This window comes from Microcaecilia unicolor, chromosome 10, assembly GCF_901765095.1.
Source record: "Microcaecilia unicolor chromosome 10, aMicUni1.1, whole genome shotgun sequence".
Classification (NCBI taxonomy): Eukaryota; Metazoa; Chordata; class Amphibia; order Gymnophiona; family Siphonopidae; genus Microcaecilia; species Microcaecilia unicolor.
The window spans coordinates 173485911-173509828 of NC_044040.1; the positions used below are offsets into that span (position 1 = coordinate 173485911).

The 23918-nt window shown below is 46.6% G+C and overlaps 1 protein-coding gene across 2 annotated transcripts in view; it reads left to right on the forward strand.

Moving 5' to 3' along the window:
* The first annotated feature begins 268 nt into the window (after positions 1 to 268).
* Positions 269 to 23918, forward strand: part of ATP1B3 (ATPase Na+/K+ transporting subunit beta 3) — a 141839-nt gene continuing 118189 nt past the window's right edge. Inside the window, exon 1 of one of the 2 annotated variants that reach the window (XM_030216675.1) lies at positions 269 to 664. In XM_030216675.1, the coding sequence (XP_030072535.1) occupies positions 556 to 664 (109 nt within the window). In that variant the 5' untranslated portion in view covers positions 269 to 555. Of the gene's footprint in view, positions 665 to 1274; positions 1349 to 23918 lie in introns of those variants that run through there. The other variant, XM_030216677.1, reaches the window with a different exon arrangement.

Below are 23918 nucleotides of genomic sequence, written 5' to 3' on the forward strand. Positions count from 1 at the left end.
CGATCCTCTTCCATTGCTTAACGCTAGAAAAACCACAACCGTACCTCTGGAAGTAACCAGATGATCAATCCCACAAAATCTAAACGGCTCAAGTCAACTCAAACCACGACGACGTCAGGTTCTTCGGCGCATGCCCAATGACATTTTTTCCCCTTCACTGCTCAGTCCTGGACATTGTATTTTTCGTGTTTTTACTGTACGCCACGCGCATGCTCGAGAAAGAGCCAAACTAGCTGCTATGCGCACTGCGCAGGCGTGGTACTTTCTACCCGCCTCCCCGTGGAAAGCTGTTCGGGTTGCGTACTGCAGTGAAGCCGCGGTAGCAGATGAGCGGACTAGGGTGAGAGTAGCCGGTGCCTCCCTCGTACAGCTCTTCCGCGCTGCTTCGTACGGACACCGGCCGGCAACATTCCCCTACCCCCTCAGTACACACACATACACAAATAAAATTTGGCAAAAAAATAACGGTAATCATAGACCAGAAATAGCACTTCGACTGAGAAAGAGCTGTGCCGCCGTCTGTAAGGGAAGAGCGCCAACGCTAGCGAGCCCGCCATGGCCAAAGAGGAGAGCAAAACATTCGGCCAGACTCTCGCCGACTGGAAGCAGTTCATTTACAACCCGCGGAGCGGAGAGGTCCTGGGGCGGACGGCCAGCAGCTGGGGTAGGAGCCTGGGGAGTGAAGGAGGGTTGGAAGAGGGGGGGTGAAACGGTGTCTTTACCAGTAGTTCCATATGCATGTGAGACGGTATGTGTGTGTGTGGATGTCTGTGTGTGTGCGCGCGCGCGGCCGCTGGCTATACCGTCTCTGCTCTTCCCTGAACGGTGACAACATTCATGTAATGAGAACGCGCTAGCGGTTCGGATTCCCTTGCCAGGAGAGATTTTTCTTATAGGGGATTTTTTTTTTTTTTAAATCTCGTTCATTGGTGTATTTTAGTCAAAGAAATGCAGAAATTTGCCGCATAGGGAAACTAAAAATAGAAAGAGGAAAGGGGGGTGGGGGGGAAGGAGAGGGAGATGAGCTGAAGATGGATTCAGGCCTCCTACGGCAGAATGATGAGCCGGTGGTTTCCAAGTCCGATCCTCAATTTATTTTCTTTAATTCTGTTCATTGTTGTCCCCCCACCCTTATTATTATTTTGTATGTAGAGGGGTTGAATGGATGGGAATGACTGGTAGTGGGGAAGATAATTGACAGCAGTAGTAGGAGGAGCCATGGCGTGATACTGTCAGCCACCCCCATTTAATCCTGCGGGTGTTCCCCCCTCCCCTCATAATGCTTGAACCGATCAGGTTTGAATGAATGGCGAGAAAGGAGCCAGGCTGTTGCAGAGCGCGGAATTGAGTCAGTGCCAAAGGCTCCTCCTCCTCCTGTGAGCTTTCCTACCGGGGCTAACTCTGCAGAGGGAGGGGCGCTGCCGCTGCAGACACGGAGGAACTGGGCGCCCCCCCCCCCCCCATCATACCGTCCCCAGTTTATGGCGGCACCTGTGCCTTGAGCAGAGGGTTCTCCGTCTTCTGGAAGTGGCGGCTGCCTTTCTTGCTGTCATCATATAGTATTTACGCAAACCGCTGTATCCTCCCTACTCTAAAATACTTAATAGTGCCGCAGTTCAGATAGCAAGCTAATGATCTGATTTGAAAGCATTGCTCTTTTAAAAGGGCTTTTCCTTAAAATTTATTTTAAAAGTTCGCTTCTCGTGTATATTTTCTTAGAACGGTTTCCCAACCAGGAGTGATTGATTTTTAGAAACCTGAAAAGACCTGCCTCATTCAGTGCAGCTAAATACTAGTGAAATGGGGGGGGGGGGGGGTCTACTAAAAAGCTTGCCCGTTGGGAATATTTTCGTTGTACCAAGTCGTTTTCAGTTTGATGAACTAAGCATTGATTTGGGGCTTACATGAGAATTGCGTTCTGCCATGCTGTTTAGTTTAATGGCAGAAGGAAATTTCCACTCTTGCTGTCTGTCGTCTTGTGACTAATACTCTGACACCTCAATCAGCAGTTTTTATTCATGGTGTGTGGGGGTCGAACTGTGTGTGTGTGCTGTAGAAGCTTACTGAATACTAAAAACCTTTGCTACTTTACTTCCTTCCAAAAATGTGAAGCGGTTTTACTGTCTGAACTCAGTCTAGTGAGTTTTTTTTTTTTCAAAGCTTACCTTAAACCAGAAATTGCTGTTTATCCCATAAATTTATACACTATGTAGTACCAGTGGAGAAACATTTGTTTAACTGTATCCAAGTCTTAAAATAAGTACATGGTATTATAAGAAGGAAAGGGATGGTGAATAAGACCGAAAATACTATAATGCCTTTGTATCGCTCCATGGGGTGTCCCCGCACCTTGAATATTGCATTCAGTTCTGTTCGCCGTATCTAAAAAAATATATAGTGGAATTAGAAAAGGTTCAAAGAAGAGCTACCAAAATGATAAAGGGGATGTAACTCATCTCTTATGAGGAAAGGCTAAAGAGGTTAGGGTACTTCAGCTTGGAAAAGAGATGGGTTGAGGGGAGATATGATTGAGGACTACAAAATCCTGAGGTGTAGAATGAGTAGAAGTAAATCGATTTTTTTTTTACTCCTTCGAAAAGTACAAAGACTAGAGGACACTGAAGTTACCTGGAAATACTTTTAAAACAGGAGGGAATATTTTTCACTCAACAGATAGTTAAGCTTTGGAACTCTTTACTGGAGGATGTGGTAACTGTGGTTAGGGTATCTGGGTTTAAAAAAGGTTTGGGCAAATTCCTGGAGGAAAAATCCATAGTCTGCTATTGAGAAAGACATAGGGAAACAATTGCTTGCCCCGGGATTGATAGCATAGAATGTTGCTGCTAATTGGGTTTTTGCCAGGTACTTGTGACCTGGCTTGGCCACTGTTTGGAAAACAGGGCTAGATGGACCATTACTTCTGCTATGTTCAAATGCAGAAGAACTTGACATAATGCTATTACTCAAATTGACAAGCTAGAAATACGAAAGGGTTCACTATAAAGTCAGATTATTTTGGATTTATTTACCACTTTTTTGAAGAAATGTCACACAAGGCGGTGTACAGCAAGCATAACTCGACATAGGCAGTAAAACTATTACAGCAGCAAAAATATTGAAACAGTAATCTGACATTGAAAACAAGTAAGCAGTTTAATTTTGTATAGGAGATGTAAAGCAGATTTAAATGTTTTATATGTTAAAATTCAGAATACTTTTTAATAAATTGACTTCATGTAAGAATAGATGTAGTTCTTTCCATTGTGAAAAAAAGCTTCAAATTTCTTAAGTGAAATTGCCAAAAATATTTCTTTAGTTAGATTCATTACTAGCTTCATTCTGGAAAACAATAAGCATACATTTTTGAGAAAGGGTTAGTGTTGAGGTTTTAGATTAATGTTTAATAAAACTTTTATGGAATGATATATGAAACCTTATTTTCTTGCTTTAATTAACATTTCCATGATTGATGTACACTACTTACATAGGATAAATAGGACACAAAAGTATAATAAACTTTGCAATAAAAAAAGCAATATTGGAAACTAGTAAGGAAGGCCCGTTTCAAATCACAATGAAACGGGCGCTAGCAAGGCTCCCCTCTGTCCCTTTGTGTCTCCATGTGTCGCCGGCCCCCCTGCAGCCTCCGTGCGAATGTGTGACCCTGGCCCTTTTGGCACGCCCCCCTGTGTGCTCCGCCTTCGACGTCATCGCGTTTTGACGTAAGGGCGGAGCAGAGGTACAGTGCAGTACAACGTTGGAGCTGAGAATGTGGTCTGCCCTCAACGTCATAACGTTTGACGTGAGGGCGGGGCCCACAGACTGTGATTTTCTGTGGCTTCAGAGCTTCGAACTTACGAACCTTGCTTCAGTGACGTCAGTGCAAATAGTTTTATATATATAGATCTGGGCTTAAGACAGTACATTTTATTCAGTTTCTAGCTAAGGGTATACGGTGGTATATGTTGGTACTCTTACTAGAATGTGAATTTAATTGGACTATACTTAAGACTTATTCTGTTGAGACAGAAGAAACAAGATAGTTTAACTCTTGAAGATCTTTATCTGTGTAGGTTTATAAAGTATCATCAGAACCAGCCCTAACAGTAGGCAAACTAGGCAGCTGCCTAGGGTAGCACAATTTTAGTGGCAGCAAAATCACATGCTGTTTCATGTGCATTTTGTCCACGCCTCCAGCTGCTGCAGGGTCCTCCTCTCAAGCACTCTCACCCTGTTCCCTTCCCATGTGGTCGGCATATTTCTCCCTCTTTCCTTCTTCCCTCCTTTTGCCTCTTCCCCTGCAGTCCCCCAAATTGCGTGTCTTCATGGGCAGTGCAGCAATTAAGCTAGTCTTCCCCCAGCCAGCCCTGCACCTTCCCTCTGCTACATTCTGTCCCCTGTGACACAACTTCCTGTTGCTGCATGGATGGGATGCAGCAGAAGGAAGGTTCTGGGGTTAGATGGAGTGCTGGTAAAGAGATACAAGATTGGAGAGCTGGGGAGGGAGAGAGATGTGACAAACCTGTGGGGGGGGGGGGAGAGGGAGGGGGGAGAGATGCTGGACCCAGTGGAGGGAGCAGAGGGGACAGAGAGAGACTGGACTGGGGGAGGGAGGGAGTGCATGGGGAAGAAAAAGAAAGAGGTGGAGTCAGGAGGCAAGAGAGGGAAAGATGCTGATCTTGGGGGGGGGGGGAGAGGGAGAAGTGCTAGATCAGATAATAAATTTGTTATGCATGCAGACTTTTGCATTAATTTTCAAAAATTAATGGAAGGAGGAGGGGGTCTGCAAGGCTGAAGGTTTGCCTAGGGCATAGTATATCTTTGGGTTGGTCCTGGCCATCATATGGTTAAATATACTGTGTATGGCGTCTCCATGACTTTGACTTTGGTATTCCCCTACCTCCTGTAATGCAGTAGAAGTTTTTATACGTTGCCAAAACTTTATAACCTAGTCAAAATTAAGGTGACCAGAGGAAAACAATTTGCATGTATGTATTTATGTATATGCTCAACGCTGACTCTAGGGCACATCTGGGTGGATGGATATGTGTATAATAATGTATATGTGAGCTGTATAATTACTTAACAATAAATAAAAATAGATCGAGGTAGCGAGAACTCATAGTGCTGTTATGATGGGCATTTCTTGATTTCAGATATATAGTTCCAGTTCAAAATGTACCAAATGTAGCATTTTTGGAAAAGGATTATTTCAGTCTGTTTAGTATTTCTCCATGGCTTCTCCATGATAATCCATAGAAAGTAAATCAAGAATTTATGAATGAGGATTAATTTGCAGGTTACTTTCACTGACTGGTTCTGATGACTTATAGCCAAAGCACAAAGCTGTGGTAGAAAGTGGCCTTAATGGGTCTTTCCTGTGCCCTATGGCCAGTTTTACTGCTGCTGGAAAATGGCCAGTTTTTTATTTTCTGAATTAATGGCTATGTGTTAATGTTGCCTTAGGGCGCGGCCATTACCAAAAATTAGTGCGTGAGCCCTTACCAGCATGTGGTAGGTAGTAAGGGCTCATGCACATGCTAATCAGTCAGCACATGGCAATGTAGACACACTAACTGATTAGCTCAGAAATGCCCACTCTCCTCCCCCTCTCAGAAAAAAAAATTTAACTCCTAGTTCGCACACATTTGGAATTTACCACAGGGTGCCTCAGCACATTCTGTGGCAAACCCTTTTTAAGCTGCAAGAAAGCATGCACTATTGCTTACCACATCTTAGTAAAAGGAGCCCTACGAATGTTCTATGTTGTAACAGAAGAATTTTTTTTGTTAATCCATAATAATTGTATTTTCTTTAATATTTTAAATGATGTGAATTGACCTTTTTTGATCCACTGGGGTTTTATTCACATTCATCTGCATACCTCCAGTTGTTTCTCTGCCCACTGCAGAAGCTCAAGCAACAACCTGGTGCATAGTTCTTTTCCTGCCATTTGGCTAGGGCAGGGTGCAGATGATATGAAAACCTCAACAACAACCTGGTGCATAGGTCTTTTCCTGCCATTTGGCTAGGGCAGGGTGCAGATGATATGAAAAACTTTCACAGTAGATTAATATAAATTTGCACATGTGGGAAGTTGGAGATCATCAGGTTTTCATTATACTTTTTTGTTGCAGTCTTCATATCTAAGAAATAAATGTAAAACTTCCTCCTTGAGGCAATTGGTTTTGTGTTGCCTTAGCAAAGGATGGTTAGTTCTCTGATTAACATTCTTTTGTTTGGGATTGTATTGTGAGAAAGCATTTTATTTATTTATTGCATTTGTATCCCACATTTTCCCAACTCTTTGCGGGCTCAGTGTGGCTTACAATAAGATATGAATAATGGAAATACATTTGTTACAACTTGGTTATGGGTTACATTGTACAAGTTATGCGAGACCATCGAAGTATCGTTAGGAATATAACAATGGGATTTTATGTTCAGGTAATGTGAAAGTCAGGTTATATATGATTTTCATGCTAATTTATATGTAGAGATGCAAGCCTTATTTTCTTGAATAAAGAGGGACTGCTAATATCCTATATAATAATTCTCACCTCCAACAGGATGTGCCTGGGACCGTGCCTGCCGGAAGTGGTCTGCTAGGCAGGCAGGCACTGATGTCAGTGACAGACAATTTGGCAAAGCAAAACAATCGGACTGCTGGCCATTAGGACACAGGGTTGATAAGAGAGTTTTAAAAGACTGAAGGAACCGAAAGTGTTAAATGGGGGGAGGGGGGGGGAGTTCTGAATGACTGAAAGACATGAACATTTGGGAAAGGAAAACAATCTGAATGCTGGCCATTAGGACACAGGGTAGATAGGAGAGTTTTAAAAGACTGAAGGAACCAAAAGTGTTGGGGGGGGGGGGCGGGGGGAATTCTGAATGAATGAAAGAAATGAAAATTTACGAGAGGAACACAATCTGAATGCCGGGCATTTGTACACAGGGTAGATAGGACACTTTTTTTAAAAAATGAAGGACGTGAAAGTATTACATCTTGGGGGAGGGGTGAGGAGGAAAGCGGTGGGGTATCCGGATACTGGGCGTTAAGGCCACGGGGGTACAAAGACTTTTAAAAGCTTTAAGGAACCCAAAGTGTGGGAAGGAGGAGGAAAAGGAGGGGAGGGAACGGGGTGAGGGGCATTAGGAACAGGGAAGGGGCCCTGTCACATTCTCACACACACACTGTCACACAGACTGTCTCACTCTGTCACACACACCCACACATTCACTCTGGCTCTCTCTCTCAAACATATACACTCCCAGGAAAACCTTGCTAGTGCCCGTTTCATTCGTTCCAGAAACGGGCCTTTTTTACTAGTTCATTTAATAATGACAACTACTCTGTTCCACATTTATTTTTTTAAATGATCTAAATTAGGTACACCTGTGCTCTGTTCTGATACCTTTTCAGATGCTCCCAGACTAGAGGCCCTGTAACTCATACATTTTCCCATGGTCTATGCACCTTCCTAGAGTGTCTTCTATTTTCTGTCCTGTGTCGATGCTTGTTGAATTCATTTTAAGCGTTCAGACTATCCAGTGTTATTAAACATACTCATCCTGTGTCACTGACAGTTGAGGTAAGAGACCCTCTCTGTATGTAATGACTGTAAATGCTGTATAGAATGAATAAAAATATTATCAAAATGATAATACTCCACTTATCTTGAATCACAGTACTACTTGTATATAATATACCTGCACATCATAAATCAAACATTGTTAGGAAGAAAAAGCCGCAATTTCTTTTTAAATGCGCTCGCCATATTACCTCATTGTAAAAATCCTTACTGTTATACTGCAAAACGTATGACAATTTACTTTCTTCATCAAAGTAATTCGTAAAAAGGAAGAAAACTTTCAATGCTTCACTCCCTTTCCAGTGGTGGCCAGTGTTTTTGCAGTCATCAGACATCACTGCCTCATGGATTTACCTCTGACCTCACATATTTCTGGCAATCTATTATTATTTTGGTGGTGGTTTTAACACACTCCATTTCCCAATAGTTGTAATTGAGATAAAAATGTAACATAGTAAATGATGGAGAAAGACCAAATTGGTTCATACTGTCTGCCCACTAGTCTTCCACTGTTCAGTAAGTTCTAATTCAAATTCTTTAGAGTTTTTTCTAGTGGAATTGGAGTACTAACGATTTTCATCGAGGTTGGTGTAAAAGGGGTGCAAATAAGTCCAATTGCCCTGGGCCCCCAAACCTACCTAGGGCTGAACAAGATACAGACTGCTATGGTGAACTTTACTGGTCCTGATTTTTATTTGCAATTTTAAAAACAAGGTTTGACATTTTTGGAAGGGTTTCCCAGTTTGTTCTGTTTCTTAGGGCTTCCACTGTAGTTGGAACTAAATCTGGGATTTGGCTCATGAGTTAATTTACAAATATCTGTGGATTTTTCTCCTAAGTTTTAACCTCTCTTCGCCCAGCCATCTTAGCAGTTAGTACTCAGTTGAGGCCTTCTGCAACTTTGTACATGATGGAGCTGTGAATATTGTTTCTGCAGTATCTCTGGCCTTGCTGAAAAGTGGTGACAATGGACAGCATTACCGTTAAGTCACTGGACTTGCCAGTTCCTGAATTTACATATTATAAAGTTTGTAGTTTGACTACACAGTGGCAATTCAGTTTCACTGATGATTTCAAGGTATTGTTAATAGACATTTTCATTAAAATGTTGCTGATCTAGGGTGTTTTGAGATTATGGTAAGCTCATGTGACTCAGTTTTTGCACGACAAGGTTGTGGAGGAGTGGCCTAGTGGTTAGGGTGGTGGACTTTGGTCCTGGGGAGCTGAGGAACTGAGTTTGATTCCCACTTCAGGCACAGGCAGCTCCTTGTGACTATGGGCAAGTCACTTAACCCTCCATTGCTCCATTGAGCCTGCCATAAGTGGGAAAGCGCGGGGTACAAATGTAACAAAAAAAAATGCGTTGTGACTCAAGTTTTGCCATTGTCTTTCTAAGCCTGTCTGAAAAGTTTTATAAGGTTAGAGGTTTTTAAAAAAATGTTTATGTGCAGACCAGTTACAGTTTTATATTTGTATATGCTTGTTTATACAAATCAACCAACATAAATAGGTTCACCAAAATTACTCACAAAACCAACATATGCTTAGGCTCATACAAAGGAAGGAACTGTTCCATGTTTGTTGTGATTGGTCTAAAAACCTCTTCACAAGTGCTTTAACAGTGTTTTTGGCCCAGTTGCATTAGGGTAAATCAAGTTTATTTACATACTTAATATACCGCTCAAAAGAAAGTCTATCAAAGCAGTTTACAATAACATAATATCAAAAAAAGAAGAAAAGGAACTACAATAGCAAAGAAAAGAGAAGATGAGAGAGTCAAAGACTAATACTGCTATACACAGACCACTCATCCCCCGCCCCCCCCCCCCAAGATGAATTGTATTATATTTTATAATTATGTTCCAGTGTTAATCATTGATTTTTCCCTGTTCAAAAACCCCATTAGGAATCCCTACAACTTTCTACAAAAGAGTTCTGGTAAGCAACACTAAAAGTCTGTTACAACTCACACTGAAATCAGCCTATAAATATTTTCCCTTTCGGCATGCAAAAACTCCCAAAACTCTTTAAAGAATGTAGCAAAATGTGTGATTACCATACCCAGACAAATTTAATTACATAATTTAAGCAGTAGATTTCTGCTTTTAACATGCAGTGTGCTATCCTTGTCTTTCTTGAAACAAATATTCATAATTTACAGCTTAGCAAAGTCAGCCAGCCCATGGTTCAGCTATTCAATGGTTATCTTAGAAACAGTCATGAAAGTGCTAATACTTTCCCAGAAACTAAGCTGCACAGAACTAAAAATGATTGATCAATATTTATTCTAAATTACCTTAATCTTCACCACCAATATTATTGGTAATTATCACATTCAGCCTTCAACATACAAATTTGTAATCCCATTCTGTACAATTAATACTGGCTTTATCTTAAAATATAAAATCTTCAGCCTACATATAATCTAGTCTCTGAAGACGAGCAAAACTGTGAATTCTTCACATATGGGTGATGTCACTGACAGAGTGTGGCGGGGAAAATGGTAACTTTTCCAGAAGCATTTAGGCTGTCCACCTTGCATGCACACCTTTTCCTGTGTACTGGTATTGCGTGGACCTCTTCAGTTTTGTTTTCTGTTCTCATGGTCTCCTTAGTGCCTGAAAATTATTTACTCTGAGAACATTTATAAGTATATACTATCATTTCACTGTCATGTGTCTGCATTCTCTCAGTAGCTAGTAAGGTTTTATCCCTTTTTTTCTGATTTTTTTTTTTTTTTTACATGCTAGCTGAGACTTGGTCTAGTTTTTGTAACCATTGAGTTGTTTGATATTTGCTGTGGCGGTTATTTTTTTTATTATACAGATGATCTGACCTAGAAAGACCCCCCCCCCCCCCCAGCAGCTTCAAGAGGTGTTCTTGGTGCAACAGGACCTTATACATTATAGATACATGTTCATGGTTCCTGAAATGACAAGGACCCAACCATGATTCTGGGTTCATGATAGAGAAAAGCTTTTTGGGGATAAGACTGGTTTGTTAGCATCAGCAGCATTGGTCTCCATGGGGTCAAGGAGCTGCATTGGATACTGGGGATGCATTGACATTTGTTTTTCTCAGTCACCCTTGATATCAAGTATCAGAGCCCACTGGAAGCAGACATCATCTGATTGCCACCCAAAAAAGAGGAAGAATTTGACCTCAACTTTATTAGTATCAAGGTCTGTGATGCAGGTCATTGGGCCAGAGGCAAAGGTGTCTTCACATAGCTACCTGTCAAAACAGGGTACCGAGGTGACCAGTGTCCTCAGTGCCCTTGACCTGAGGACCGTTCATATTCTGTGCCATCGGAGAGGATAATCAAGCCTCCCTGGACCCAAGACCCTGGTTCCGATTATGCCTCGGGTAACTGAATAGGATGTGGCAGGGGTTATCACAGCATTTGAGGAGCAATTTTTTCAGGAATTTGAGGAGCAGATGGAATGCTTCTTCACTTGATGTGATGTTGAGCTTCATCATTGTCAAAAGCAAGGGCAGTCCAACTGATACTTGATGCCTGAAATGGGTATCTCAATATTGAGGCCTGAAGGGGGCTCGGAGTTGGTCAGCTGCACTGTTGTCCAACTCCAGTGTAGCTCCACTGTAGAGGCCATCCTGGGGAATCAGAAAGCGTCTTCTGGTTATATGTTGTTGCTAGGCCGCATGTTGTGCCTCCATTTAAGGCAAGCTCAATGGACCTGACTGTCTCAAAGCCTTAAGAGGTCTGCCCGTGACGTCAGTACTGTGAGATCAGGCAGAAACTAAGACTTAGCTGAATTCTTCTACAAGTCTAAACCAGAGCCCTCTTCCGAGTCTGAAGAGGAGCCAGAAAACATTTTGGAGGAGAGTTCCACATCTCCCTTCAGTCCTGCCCCACCACATGAGAGATTCAGATCCCTACCAGAGGAGCTTCCTTTCACTGACTTTATTCAGGAGATGGGGGAGGCTATTCCATTTCATTTAAAGATGGAGAAGGAGCCCAGGTCAGGAACATCTGGATATCCTCCAGTTTTTATACACCCTGCCTCCAAGAAGGTTGTGACAGTGCCGTTCACAGAATCCTGAAGGACATGCAGATGAAAATGTGGGAGACCTCTCTCTCTCTGTACCTCCTATTAATATGAAGGTCTTCTCTATCAGGGCTGTGGAGTTGGTATACCAAGCCTTTGACTTTGACTCTGATTCCTACTAGTATTAGGCTTTAAATGTTTTGTTCTGGATATAAAATACTGATAAATGTAACTTATACATACCAGTACTTTAGATCCAGGACAAAAAATATAAGTATAAAATACATTTTTCATATACTGTGGTTTATTATAATTTTGTAAATTTTTAATTTGAAGCTGGAAACAGAGTCAGTACATGTTTATTGACTCTGGCTCCACAGCCCTGGTCTCTATGGAGTCCAGAACGCTTTGGGATTTGAGAAGCAGCAACTTCCTCATCATTCTGTGGTGGTCAGATCTGCTCTCAAGCCAAAAGTTCTAAGACTTAGTCCTCAGTGCCCCTGGGGAGGGAGACTCAGATACTGGAGTCTTTTGGGAGCAGGTTCTTTCAAAATGCTATGCTGTTGTCCCAAATAGCATTCTACCAACTATTTATGGGTATTTATTTGTGGAACATTGTGCACAGTGTGGTAGAGTTTGTGGACTCTCTTCTAGTCATAAGTCCGAGGAACTCAGCTCAGTAGTAGCCAAAGGGAAGGAATATGGAAAATACAGTGGCTTGAAAAAGTGTTTATCCTCTTCTGATTTTCCCTATTGCACATATGTCGTACTGAACAGTTTCCAATCCGTAAACAAAATGTAATATTAGAGGGAACCCGAGTAAACGCAAACACAGTATTTAGGTTAAATCTGTTTATCGAGTCCTTTTTGTTTATTCTGAAAACATAACATGTAGAAGACTACAGTAGAAGATGACTACTTTATTCATGTAATCCCCTCCATTACATGTCCTCCCCCCCCAATCAAACGCTGCTGTATAGTAAAACTAATGCAAACAAAACCCCAAACAGCCCACCCCTATGGAGATGGTCTGGTAGGAGCCCACAAAATAGATGCAGCAACCCCCAAAACCGCCCCCTCAAAAAAAACCTCTGCTAACTTTTATATTCAATAGTTTTTATAGATGACATTGCACAGACAAGAAACAGTACAGTCTTCTAACCAAGTACAAGATATATATCAATAACATCACCTTGAGCAAATTTGCACTTGTCTGCACGTCATCCCATTTAACATTTTCCAAGACTACCCTTCTCCCGCCCCTCCCCAGCCGATTAACAATTGTTGTTGGCTTTACTTAACTTATGAATACAACTTAACCTAAAAATTGTACAAACAATAGAACCCACATTCTCATGTAACTGTCCCCCCCTTCCCCCCTCCCCTTCCCCTGTATGAGCTGTTCAGATGTTCAGAATATAGCTGCGGCCTCTGGAAGGCATGGTCAGCCACGAAGGTTCCCATTGTATGCGGAATTTCTCCCCTGATACAGAATCTAGTGAGTGGACACCACATCTTTCAAGTTTCATTTGATAAAGTAGCTGTGTTCTCCAATATGTCAGTGGTGGTTTCAAGTCAGACAGCCAGAACTTTAAAATGGTGGAGATCCCATATAATGTCGCCAAACACACAAAACGCTTGAACCCCGGAGGTGGTGATCCCGAAAATTTGTACTTATAGAACATTAGGAGGGGATCACGGACCACGGTGCACCCCCACATTTGTTGTAATGCTTGAGTAATCTCCCCCCAGAACTCTATTATTAAGGGGCACAGCCAGAACATGTGACCTAAACCTGCTTCTCCTCCACCACATCTAGGACAGGTCCCATCACAGGTTTCTATCACACGTGCAGCCCTCTTAGGTGGCATATATGTTCTTAATAAAAATCTGTATAGTCTCTCGCACTGTATGACTGACAATTGCAACCGGTACAATTTTTTAATAAACTCCTTGCATATGTCGGTTGTGATTGCCCAGATCCTTTGACCAATCTCGGGCCAAGCGCCCATAATCTATTTCAGAGATAGAATCTTTTAATTGCTGGTGATGAAACCTGAGAGGAACCGATAACTGAGCACCCAGTGTGTATGTCTCTGTTAGAGTGTCTATTACATCCTCTGTTAGGTCGGTCCACAACAAGGATGCTATATAATGCTTCAACTGTAAATACTCAAAATAATGCCTCCCCTGTATATACCGAATTCCTCCACCAATGTCGGGAGAGGTTTTATTTTCCCCTCTTCATTAACTACATGTGACAAATAAAGGATACCCTTCGTTGCCCATTGTCTGAAGATGCTGTTACCCTGTCCCGGTGGGAAGTCAGGATTATTATTAATGGATAATAGCGGAGTGGTTTTTGCCGTGAAATGATGTTTCCTACACACCCACCGCCATGTGTTTCTAAGTGATTGTAACAATGGGTGTTTCTGAAACGCTAGTGTAGGTAATCGGTTACCCGAGTGTAACAAATAACTGAAGTGTATCCGAGGAAAGATGGAAGTCTCCACCTCAGTGACAGAAAACTCCTGGGTGCCCCGATACCAATCATTGATATGGCGCATCGCACTGGCAATTGATAGGTTCCGTACACTCAGGAGTCCCATCCCCCCCTGTTCCCTCGGGGTTGTAATCACTGTCATCGGCAGTCTGGGGCGCTTCCCTTTCCACAAAAACCTCTGAATCTGTCTATCTAGGGCTTTCTCATCTTTTCCTTTCAAGTACAAAGGTAATTGCTGAAAGAGATACAGCCATCTCGGGGCTATAAGCATATTAAAGAGGGCAATACGCCCCCATAGTGATAATGGCAAAGTCTGCCACAGGGACAATCTATGTTTCGTACTTTCCAACAGTGGACCCACATTAATTCTGTACAGAGAGGTCACGTCCCGAGGGATCATTGTTCCTAAATATTTCAAAGCCTTATCTGCCCATTGCAGTGGAAAGATTCCCTGCCACCCCTCACGTACAGCATTATCCACTGCTAGGGCGCCAGATTTCTGCAGGTTTAAAGCGAATCCTGATAACTCACCATATTCTTCCAAAACTTCTAGGGTACATTGTAGTGAGGGCCGGGGGTCACGCAAAACCAGGAAAATATCGTCCGCATAAGCTAATGTTTTGACCTCCTCCCCTCCCATCTGCACCCCCTTAATCTCCCCAGACCCATTCAGAAGTCTTATCAGGGGCTGTAAAGAAAGATCAAAGAGGAACGGGGACAGGGGACACCCCTGCCTCGTTCCTCGCTTGACTGGGAACCACTCCGATCGGTTTCCATTTGCTATGATCTGCGCGCCCAGTCCTGTATAAAGCACCCGAATGATCTGTATGGCCTCATCCGGCAGCCCCACCCACTCCAGTAGCTGTAGCAGATATCCCCAATTGACATGATCAAAGGCCTTGGAGGCGTCTAAGCTTACTAGCATTAGGGGTTCATTATTACTTTTACAATGAGCCATGGCAAGAAGGATTCTCCGAGGACAAGCAGGCTGCTTGTTCTCACGACTGGGTGACGTCCGCGGCAGCCCCCACCAACCGGAAAAAGCTTCGCGGGACGGTCGGCATGCAGGGCACGCCCACCGCGCATGTGCGGCCGTCTTCCCGCCCGTGCGCGACCGCTCCCGCCAGTTCCTTTTTTTCCGCGCCTGGAGAGAGTCGTGCCTTGCCGCTCTCTCTACTTCAGCCGCCGGATTTTTGCGATCGCGTATACGCGGATCGTGCTTCTTTAATTTATTTTTCTTTCGTTTTATTCCCGGTTTCTTTTGCAAAAAAAAAAAAAAAAGAAACCTGCGCGTGTGGAGCACGCGCTCCCTTTTTTCCCTCGCTTCCAGCGGGGACGCTGCATTGCGGCCTAGTGGCCGCACGGTCGTTTCTCTTTTCGTGGTGTGATTTTAGCCACCATTGACGACTTTGACTTCGCCGACGCGATTTTTCCGTCGATGTCCTCGAAGGTCCCGAGTGGATTTAAAAAGTGTGGTCGCTGCGGCCGGCCGATCTCGCAGACCGACACCCACGCTTGGTGCCTCCAGTGCCTCGGGCCGGAGCACAATCTCAAGTCGTGTTCTTTGTGTCTCGGTCTCCGGAAACGGACTCAGGTTGCGAGGCAAGTTCTGCGGGACCGTCTTTTTGGAACTTGCGCCGGCCCCTCGACGGCATCGGTATCGACGGCCGGTTCTTCGGTACCGGTATCGATGCCCGAGACATCGGCACCGATGGCAGCGACCCCAGGAGAACAGGTCCCGTCGGCCCGCCGGTCCTCCGGTGAGAGTGGGGGTGAGAGGCCGCGTGGGCAATCGGCCCCGGTCACTCCCTCAGCTCGTGGGCCACGGGACCGAACCCTGTCTGACCCGGTACCTCGAGACCGAGGGGGATCGACCTCCTCCTCCTCCATGCTTGCCGGCGCCGGTGACGGGCATCGGAAGAAAGACAAGAAACGCCGTCACCGGTCGCCCTCGGTGCATCCGGATGCCGGAGAGGAGGCGACGCCGAAGCGTCATCGTCGTGAGGAGAGGTCTCCGTCGGTTGTGGAGGTACCGACGCGTCGGGGTTCCGGCACCTCGGTGCCGTCTCCTGGCCCCCAGCAGCTTCTGGCACCGACACCCCTACCGGCCCCACCGCCTTTCCCGGCAACGGGCCTGGACGAGTGCCTCAGAGCCATCCTTCCGGGGATCCTGGAAGGGCTGATGCGCCAGGCTGTGCCGGCGCCGGGGGTGCTTGCGCCCTCGGCGCCGATGAGTGTGGCGCCGGCGAGCTCTAGCCCGGCGCCGGGGCCGTCGACACCGCCGCCGCTTGCGGTGCCGGTCTCGACCGCCACGCAGGTGGAGTCGACGTCGATGGAGGGAGCTCCGTCCCCGCCAGCGCGGGAGTCCACCGCTCGACGACACCGAGACCTCGGTGCCTCGACGTCGAGCCGGGCCCGGTTCAGGACTCAGCTACATGAGCTAATGTCCGATACCGAGGATGAGGACTCGTGGGGGGAAGAGGAGGACCCTAGATATTTCTCCCCAGAGGAGTCTACGGGCCTTCCCTCGGACCCCACGCCTTCACCGGAGAGAAAGCTCTCACCTCCTGAGAGTCTCTCCTTTGCCTCCTTTGTGCGGGATATGTCTATCAGCATTCCCTTCCCCGTGGTCTCTGTGGAAGAGCCGAGGGCCGAGATGCTCGAGGTCCTCGACTATCCATCACCACCTAGAGAGTCCTCCACGGTGCCGCTGCACAATGTCCTAAAGGAGATGCTGCTTCGGAACTGGGTGCGACCATTAACTAACCCCACCATTCCCAGGAAAGCAGAGTCCCAGTACAGGATCCACTCTGACCCAGAGCTCATGCGGCCCCAATTGCCCCATGACTCAGCGGTCGTGGATTCTGCTCTCAAGAGGGCACGGAGTTCGAGGGATACCGCCTCGGCGCCCCCGGGGCGGGAGTCTCGCACTCTGGACTCGTTTGGGAGGAAGGCCTACCAATCCTCCATGCTCGTGACCCGCATCCAGTCCTACCTGCTCTATATGAGCATCCACATGCGGACCAATGTGCAACAGCTGGCGGACCTGGTCGATAAGCTCCCGCCGGAGCAGTCCAGGCCTTATCAGGAGGTGGTCAGGCAGCTGAAGGCGTGCAGAAAGTTCCTGTCCAGGGGTATTTTTGACACCTGTGACGTGGCATCTCGCGCTGCGGCCCAAGGTATAGTGATGCGCAGGCTCTCATGGCTGCGTGCCTCTGACCTGGACAACCGCACCCAGCAGAGACTGGCCGACATCCCTTGCCGGGGGGATAACATTTTTGGTGAGAAGGTCGAGCAGATGGTGGACCAACTGCATCAGCGGGAAACCGCTCTCGACAAGCTCTCCCACCGGGCGCCTTCAGCATCCACCTCCACAGGTGGACGTTTTTCCCGGGCCCGGCAGGCTGCACCCTATTCTTTTGCGAAGCGTAGGTACAACCAGCCGGCCCGAAGGCCTCGTCAGGCACAGGGACAGCCCCAGCGCGCTCGTTCTCGTCAACAGCGTGCGCCTAAGCAGCCCCCTGCGCCTCCACAGCAAAAGCCGGGGACGGGCTTTTGACTGGATCCACGGGAACATAGCCGCCCTACAAGTGTCCGTACCGAACGATCTGCCGGTCGGAGGGAGGTTAAAATTTTTTCACCAAAGGTGGCCTCTCATAACCTCCGACCAGTGGGTTCTCCAAATAGTGCGGTGCGGATACGCCCTGAATTTGGCCTCCCTTCCTCCAAATTGTCCTCCGGGAGCTCAGTCTTTCAGCTCCCATCACAAGCAGGTACTTGCAGAGGAACTCTCCGCCCTTCTCAGCGCCAATGCGGTCGAGCCCGTACCACCCGGGCAGGAAGGGCGGGGATTCTATTCCAGGTACTTCCTTGTGGAAAAGAAAACAGGGGGGATGCGTCCCATCCTAGACCTGAGAGGCCTGAACAAATTCCTGGTCAAAGAAAAGTTCAGGATGCTTTCCTTGGGCACCCTTCTGCCAATGATTCAGAAAAACGATTGGCTATGTTCCCTGGATTTAAAGGACGCATATACTCACATACCGATACTGCCAGCTCACAGACAGTATCTCAGATTCCGCCTGGGCGCACGCCACTTTCAGTATTGTGTGCTGCCATTTGGGCTCGCCTCTGCCCCACGAGTGTTTACCAAGTGCCTCGTGGTGGTAGCGGCCTACCTACGCAAGCTGGGAGTGCACGTGTTCCCATATCTCGACGATTGGCTGGTCAAGAACACCTCGGAGGCAGGAGCCCTCCGGTCCATGCAGTGCACTATTCACCTTCTGGAGCTGCTGGGGTTTGTGATAAATTACCCAAAGTCCCATCTCCATCCAACTCAGTCTCTGGAATTCATAGGAGCGCTGCTGAATTCCCAGACGGCTCAGGCCTACCTTCCCGAAGCGAGGGCCACCAATCTCTTGGCCCTGGCTTCGCAGACCAGAGCGTCTCAGCAGATCACAGCTCGGCAGATGTTGAGACTTCTGGGTCATATGGCCTCCACAGTTCATGTGACTCCCATGGCTCGTCTTCACATGAGATCTGCTCAATGGACCCTAGCTTCCCAGTGGTTCCAAGCCACCGGGAATCTAGAAGATGTCATCCGCCTCTCCACCAGTTGCCGCACTTCACTGCTCTGGTGGACCATCCGGACCAATTTGACCCTGGGACGCCCATTCCAAATTCCGCAGCCCACAAAAGTGCTGACGACGGATGCATCTCGCCTGGGGTGGGGAGCCCATGTCGATGGGCTTCACACCCAGGGTCTGTGGTCCCTCCAGGAAAAGGATCTGCAGATCAACCTCCTGGAGCTCCGAGCGATCTGGAACGCACTGAAGGCTTTCAGAGATCGGCTGTCCTGCCAAATTATCCAAATTCGGACAGACAATCAGGTTGCAATGTATTACGTCAACAAGCAGGGGGGCACCGGATCTCGCCCCCTGTGCCAGGAGGCCGTCGGGATGTGGCGTTGGGCGTGTCGGTTCGGCATGCTCCTCCAAGCCACGTACCTGGCAGGCGTAAACAACAGTCTGGCCGACAGACTGAGCAGAGTCATGCAACCGCACGAGTGGTCGCTCCATTCCAGAGTGGTACGCAAGATCTTCCGAGCGTGGGGCACCCCCTCGGTGGACCTTTTCGCCTCTCAGACCAACCACAAGCTGCCTCTGTTCTGTTCCAGACTTCAGGCACACGGCAGGCTAGCGTCGGATGCCTTTCTCCTCCATTGGGGGATTGGCCTCCTGTATGCTTATCCTCCCATACCTTTGGTGGGGAAGACCTTAAGGAAGCTCAAGCAAGACCGCGGCACCATGATTCTGATCGCGCCCTTTTGGCCCCGTCAGATCTGGTTCCCTCTTCTTCTGGAGTTGTCCTCCGAAGAACCGTGGAGATTGGAGTGTTTTCCGACTCTCATTTCGCAGAACGACGGAGCGTTGCTGCACCCCAACCTTCAGTCTCTGGCTCTCACGGCCTGGATGTTGAGGGTGTAGACTTCACTGCGTTGGGTCTGTCTGAGGGTGTCTCCCGGGTCTTACTTGCCTCTAGGAAGGATTCCACTAAAAAGAGTTACTTTTTCAAGTGGAGGAGGTTTGTCGTGTGGTGTGAGAGCAAGGCCCTAGAACCTCGTTCTTGCCCTGCACAGAACCTGCTTGAATACCTTCTGCACTTATCAGAGTCTGGTCTCAAGACCAACTCAGTAAGGAATCACCTTAGTGCGATTAGTGCTTACCATTATCGTGTGGAAGGTAAAGCCATCTCTGGAGAGCCTTTAGTCGTTCGATTCATGAGAGGCTTGCTTTTGTCAAAGCCCCCTATCAAGCCTCCTACTGTGTCATGGGATCTCAACGTCGTCCTCACCCAGCTGATGAAACCTCCTTTTGAGCCACTGAATACCTGCCATCTGAAGTACTTGACCTGGAAGGTCATTTTCTTGGTGGCAGTTACTTCAGCTCGTAGGGTCAGTGAGCTTCAAGCCCTGGTAGCTCATGCTCCATATACCAAATTTCATCACAACAGAGTAGTGCTCCGCACCCACCCAAAGTTCCTGCCGAAGGTGGTGTCGGAGTTCCATCTTAACCAGTCAATTGTCTTGCCAACATTCTTCCCCAGGCCGCATACCCGCCCTGCTGAACGTCAGTTGCACACATTGGACTGCAAGAGAGCATTGGCCTTCTACTTGGAGCGGACACAGCCCAACAGACAGTCCGCCCAATTGTTTATTTCTTTCGACCCTAACAGGCTAGGGGTCGCTGTCGGGAAACGCACCATCTCTAATTGGCTAGCAGATTGCATTTCCTTCACTTACGCCCAGGCTGGGCTGACTCTTGAGGGTCATGTCACGGCTCATAGTGTTAGAGCCATGGCAGCGTCAGTGGCCCACTTGAAGTCAGCCACTATTGAAGAGATTTGCAAGGCTGCGACGTGGTCATCTGTCCACACATTCACATCACATTACTGCCTCCAGCAGGATACCCGACGCGACAGTCGGTTCGGGCAGTCGGTGCTGCAGAATCTGTTTGGGGTGTAAATCCAACTCCACCCTCCAGGACCCGAATTTATTCTGGTCAGGCTGCACTCTCAGTTAGTTGTTCTTCGTAGGTCAATTTCTGTTGTTCCCTCGCCGTTGCGAGGTTCCATTGACCTGGGTTCTTGTTTTGAGTGAGCCTGAGAGCTAGGGATACCCCAGTCGTGAGAACAAGCAGCCTGCTTGTCCTCGGAGAAAGGGTATGATACATACCTGTAGCAGGTGTTCTCCGAGGACAGCAGGCTGATTGTTCTCACCTACCCTCCCTCCTCCCCTTTGGAGTTGTGTGTTTCATCTTTTGCTAGTTATTCAACTGGCGGGAGTGGTCGCGCACGGGCGGGAAGACGGCCGCGCATGCGCGGTGGGCGTGCCCTGCGTGCCGACCGTCCCGCGAAGCTTTTTCCGGTTGGTGGGGGCTGCCGCGGACGTCACCCAGTCGTGAGAACAATCAGCCTGCTGTCCTCGGAGAACACCTGCTACAGGTATGTATCATACCCTTTCTGCGAACATGTAAAACCGAATGTCGTTTGGGTACGAATCCCACCTGTGCTGAGCCTACCAAGACTGGAATGTGCTCTGCCAGTCTATTAGCCAACATCTTGGCGAATAGTTTAATATCCACATTGATGAGCGATATAGGGCGGTAGGAGTCAGGGCCTCTGCTAACTTTTAATAATGTCAATTAGCCACGTGATCCAGTCTTAATATTGTTCAACGTGAAACTGCAGGCTCTAGGGTGTAGAGACTGTAAGTAAGGATCCCAAGTTTTTCAGAATAGCTTCCCTCTCTCCCTCTCCTGAGTGAACTGTGAGCATCCCACGCCTCCCATGTCATAAGCTCATTAAACCTATTTCTCCAGTGCCAATATGTTGGCATTGTAGCCTTTGTCCACTGTTGCAAAATGACTTTCCCACTATAGTAGCTTTCCCTAAAAGATATTTAGCTCCCCTACTTTGCATCCTGATGTCTTCTAACTTCCCCAATAAGACCCCTAAGGGAGTTACTCTGATTTCACAATCTGCTATCCCAAATAATGGAAAATAGCCTTACAGTATTCAGCTATATGTATACATGCCCAAAACGAGTGGGCAAGAGAGCATTCTGACATGCCACACTTCAGACAAGCAAACGATGATATGCAGCCAGTCTTACTGCTGGGGAAAATAGGCCCATAAGAGTGTCTGAAATTGACACGTGCACAAATATGCACTATACTGTTCTTGGAAGCAGTTTAACCAGCACTTGCAGATCTAGAGAAGTCGAGGGCAATCCCAAATCTGTGCTCCTTTTCATATTACTATCTGAGTAGTCTCTAGGGGACAAGTTGGGGAGAGCAACTTGTTTAAAAAAAAAATAATTGCCGGATTTTAGTACCATAGCCTGCAGAAAGGTCATCCTGACCTAAGCTACCCAAATAATGCTTTAATTGAAGGTAAGCAAAAACATCATCTTGAGCAACCAGTCCCTTGCTCTGGAGCTCTAAAAAAAGGCATTAATCTATCATTTTCCCCCAGGACATGATGCAGCAACGTAACTCCCCCATGTGCCCAGCGAGTGAACATCGTGCGCTTCGAACATCGTGCGCTTCATTCCGGGCCTGAAACCTGCGTTACCTCTCAAAGGCAACAGATCTGAATGCTGAGGGTGTTGATGAAACAGCTGTGCTAGATAATCCCATGCATCTCAAAGCGACAACAATATCACACTACCTTTGCACTCAGGCGGAAGGGGGGGGTGTTTCAATTCTGCCTGCAGTAAAAAAAAAAATTAAAATATTTGATACAGACATTCAAATATTTGAAAGGTATTAATCTGCAAACGAACCTTTTCCGGAGACTGGAAGGCGGTAGAACTAGAGGACATGAAATGAGGTTGAAGGGGGGGGGGGGGGGCAGACTCCAGAAAAATGTCTGGAAGTATTTTTTCACAGAGAAGAGTGGTGGATACTTGGAATGTCCTCCCGCGGGAGGTGGTGGAGATGAAAACGGTAACTGAATTGAAATATGCGTGGGATAAACATAAAGGAATCCTGTCCAGAAGGAATGGATCCTCAGAAGCTTAGCAGAGATTGGGTAGCAGTACCGGTTGTTGAGAGGCAGGGCTAGTGCTGGGCTGACTTCTATGGTCTGTACTCTGAAAATGGCAGATACAAATCAAGGTCAGGTATACATATAAAGTAGCACATATGAGTTTATCTTGTTGGGCAGACTGGATGGACCGTACAGGTCTTTCTCTGCCGTCATCTACTATGTTACTAAAATGCCATGGAGAAACATTTGCCCTTTCCAAAGCGATGGGGGTATATTTCTGTAAATCAAACAGCCAATCTCTAAGATGGCTCAGGAGCCTGTATCCAGTTTCCATAAAGCATTTTCAGCTTTGGTTTTGTGCCCCCTCAGCAAAAGCGAATGGGGAGATGTTAAAGAACATAAAACCACTGAGGAAAAATTGACATATGGATTAAGCATATATTACCGCCAACAACTGGCATATATTCAAACCATAGAGCCTCGTCGGGTTCATTGGCAGTTCAATACCCAAATAACAGAGTTCACACACCAAAGTGGGAAGGAGCCATCCCAAGGCCATCACAGTGAAGCGTCTATTGCTAGAACCTCAGATTTAAATAGACGACCCCCTGAGGTCCCCATACTCCAAGGTGTTCTCCGTTAAAGCCTGGAAAGAAGTTTTGAGTTCTGGGATATGCTTGAGGAAGTTGTCCGTAAATGCTGCTATTTTAAACATATGGCCCCCGAAGTCGACCCCTCAAATATCCTTACTATGCAATATCTCCCATATAAAAGGGTCCAAAGTAAGGACAAGTAACAAGGGCGACAAAGGGCAACCCTGCCTCGTTCCACAATAAATGTGAAAAGCCTCCGAGGCCATCCCATTCACAAACACAGCTACTTTAGGCTCCTAATATAATATCCTAATAGCATTACTGAAATATCCATTCAAACTGTATGCTTGCAACAGTCCAAACATAAATGCCCAGTTGACCCGATCACAAACTTCCACATCAAAGCTGATGAGCAGAGAAGGCTCTGACTGCCCATAAACTCTCTTCAGTGAGGCCAGGATGCTTTGAATATTCTTCACAACCAACTGATAGTGTGCACAAAACCTGCCTGAGAGGGTCACCACCAAGTCAGGAAGAACACGTGCCAATCTATAGCCAAAACGTTTGATAGCAGCAACTTGGCTTCAGAATTTAGCAGTAATATTGGGTGATATGAATGGCAACGTCCATTCCCTGCCTGGTTTTGGCAATACAATAATTTGTGCCATTTTTG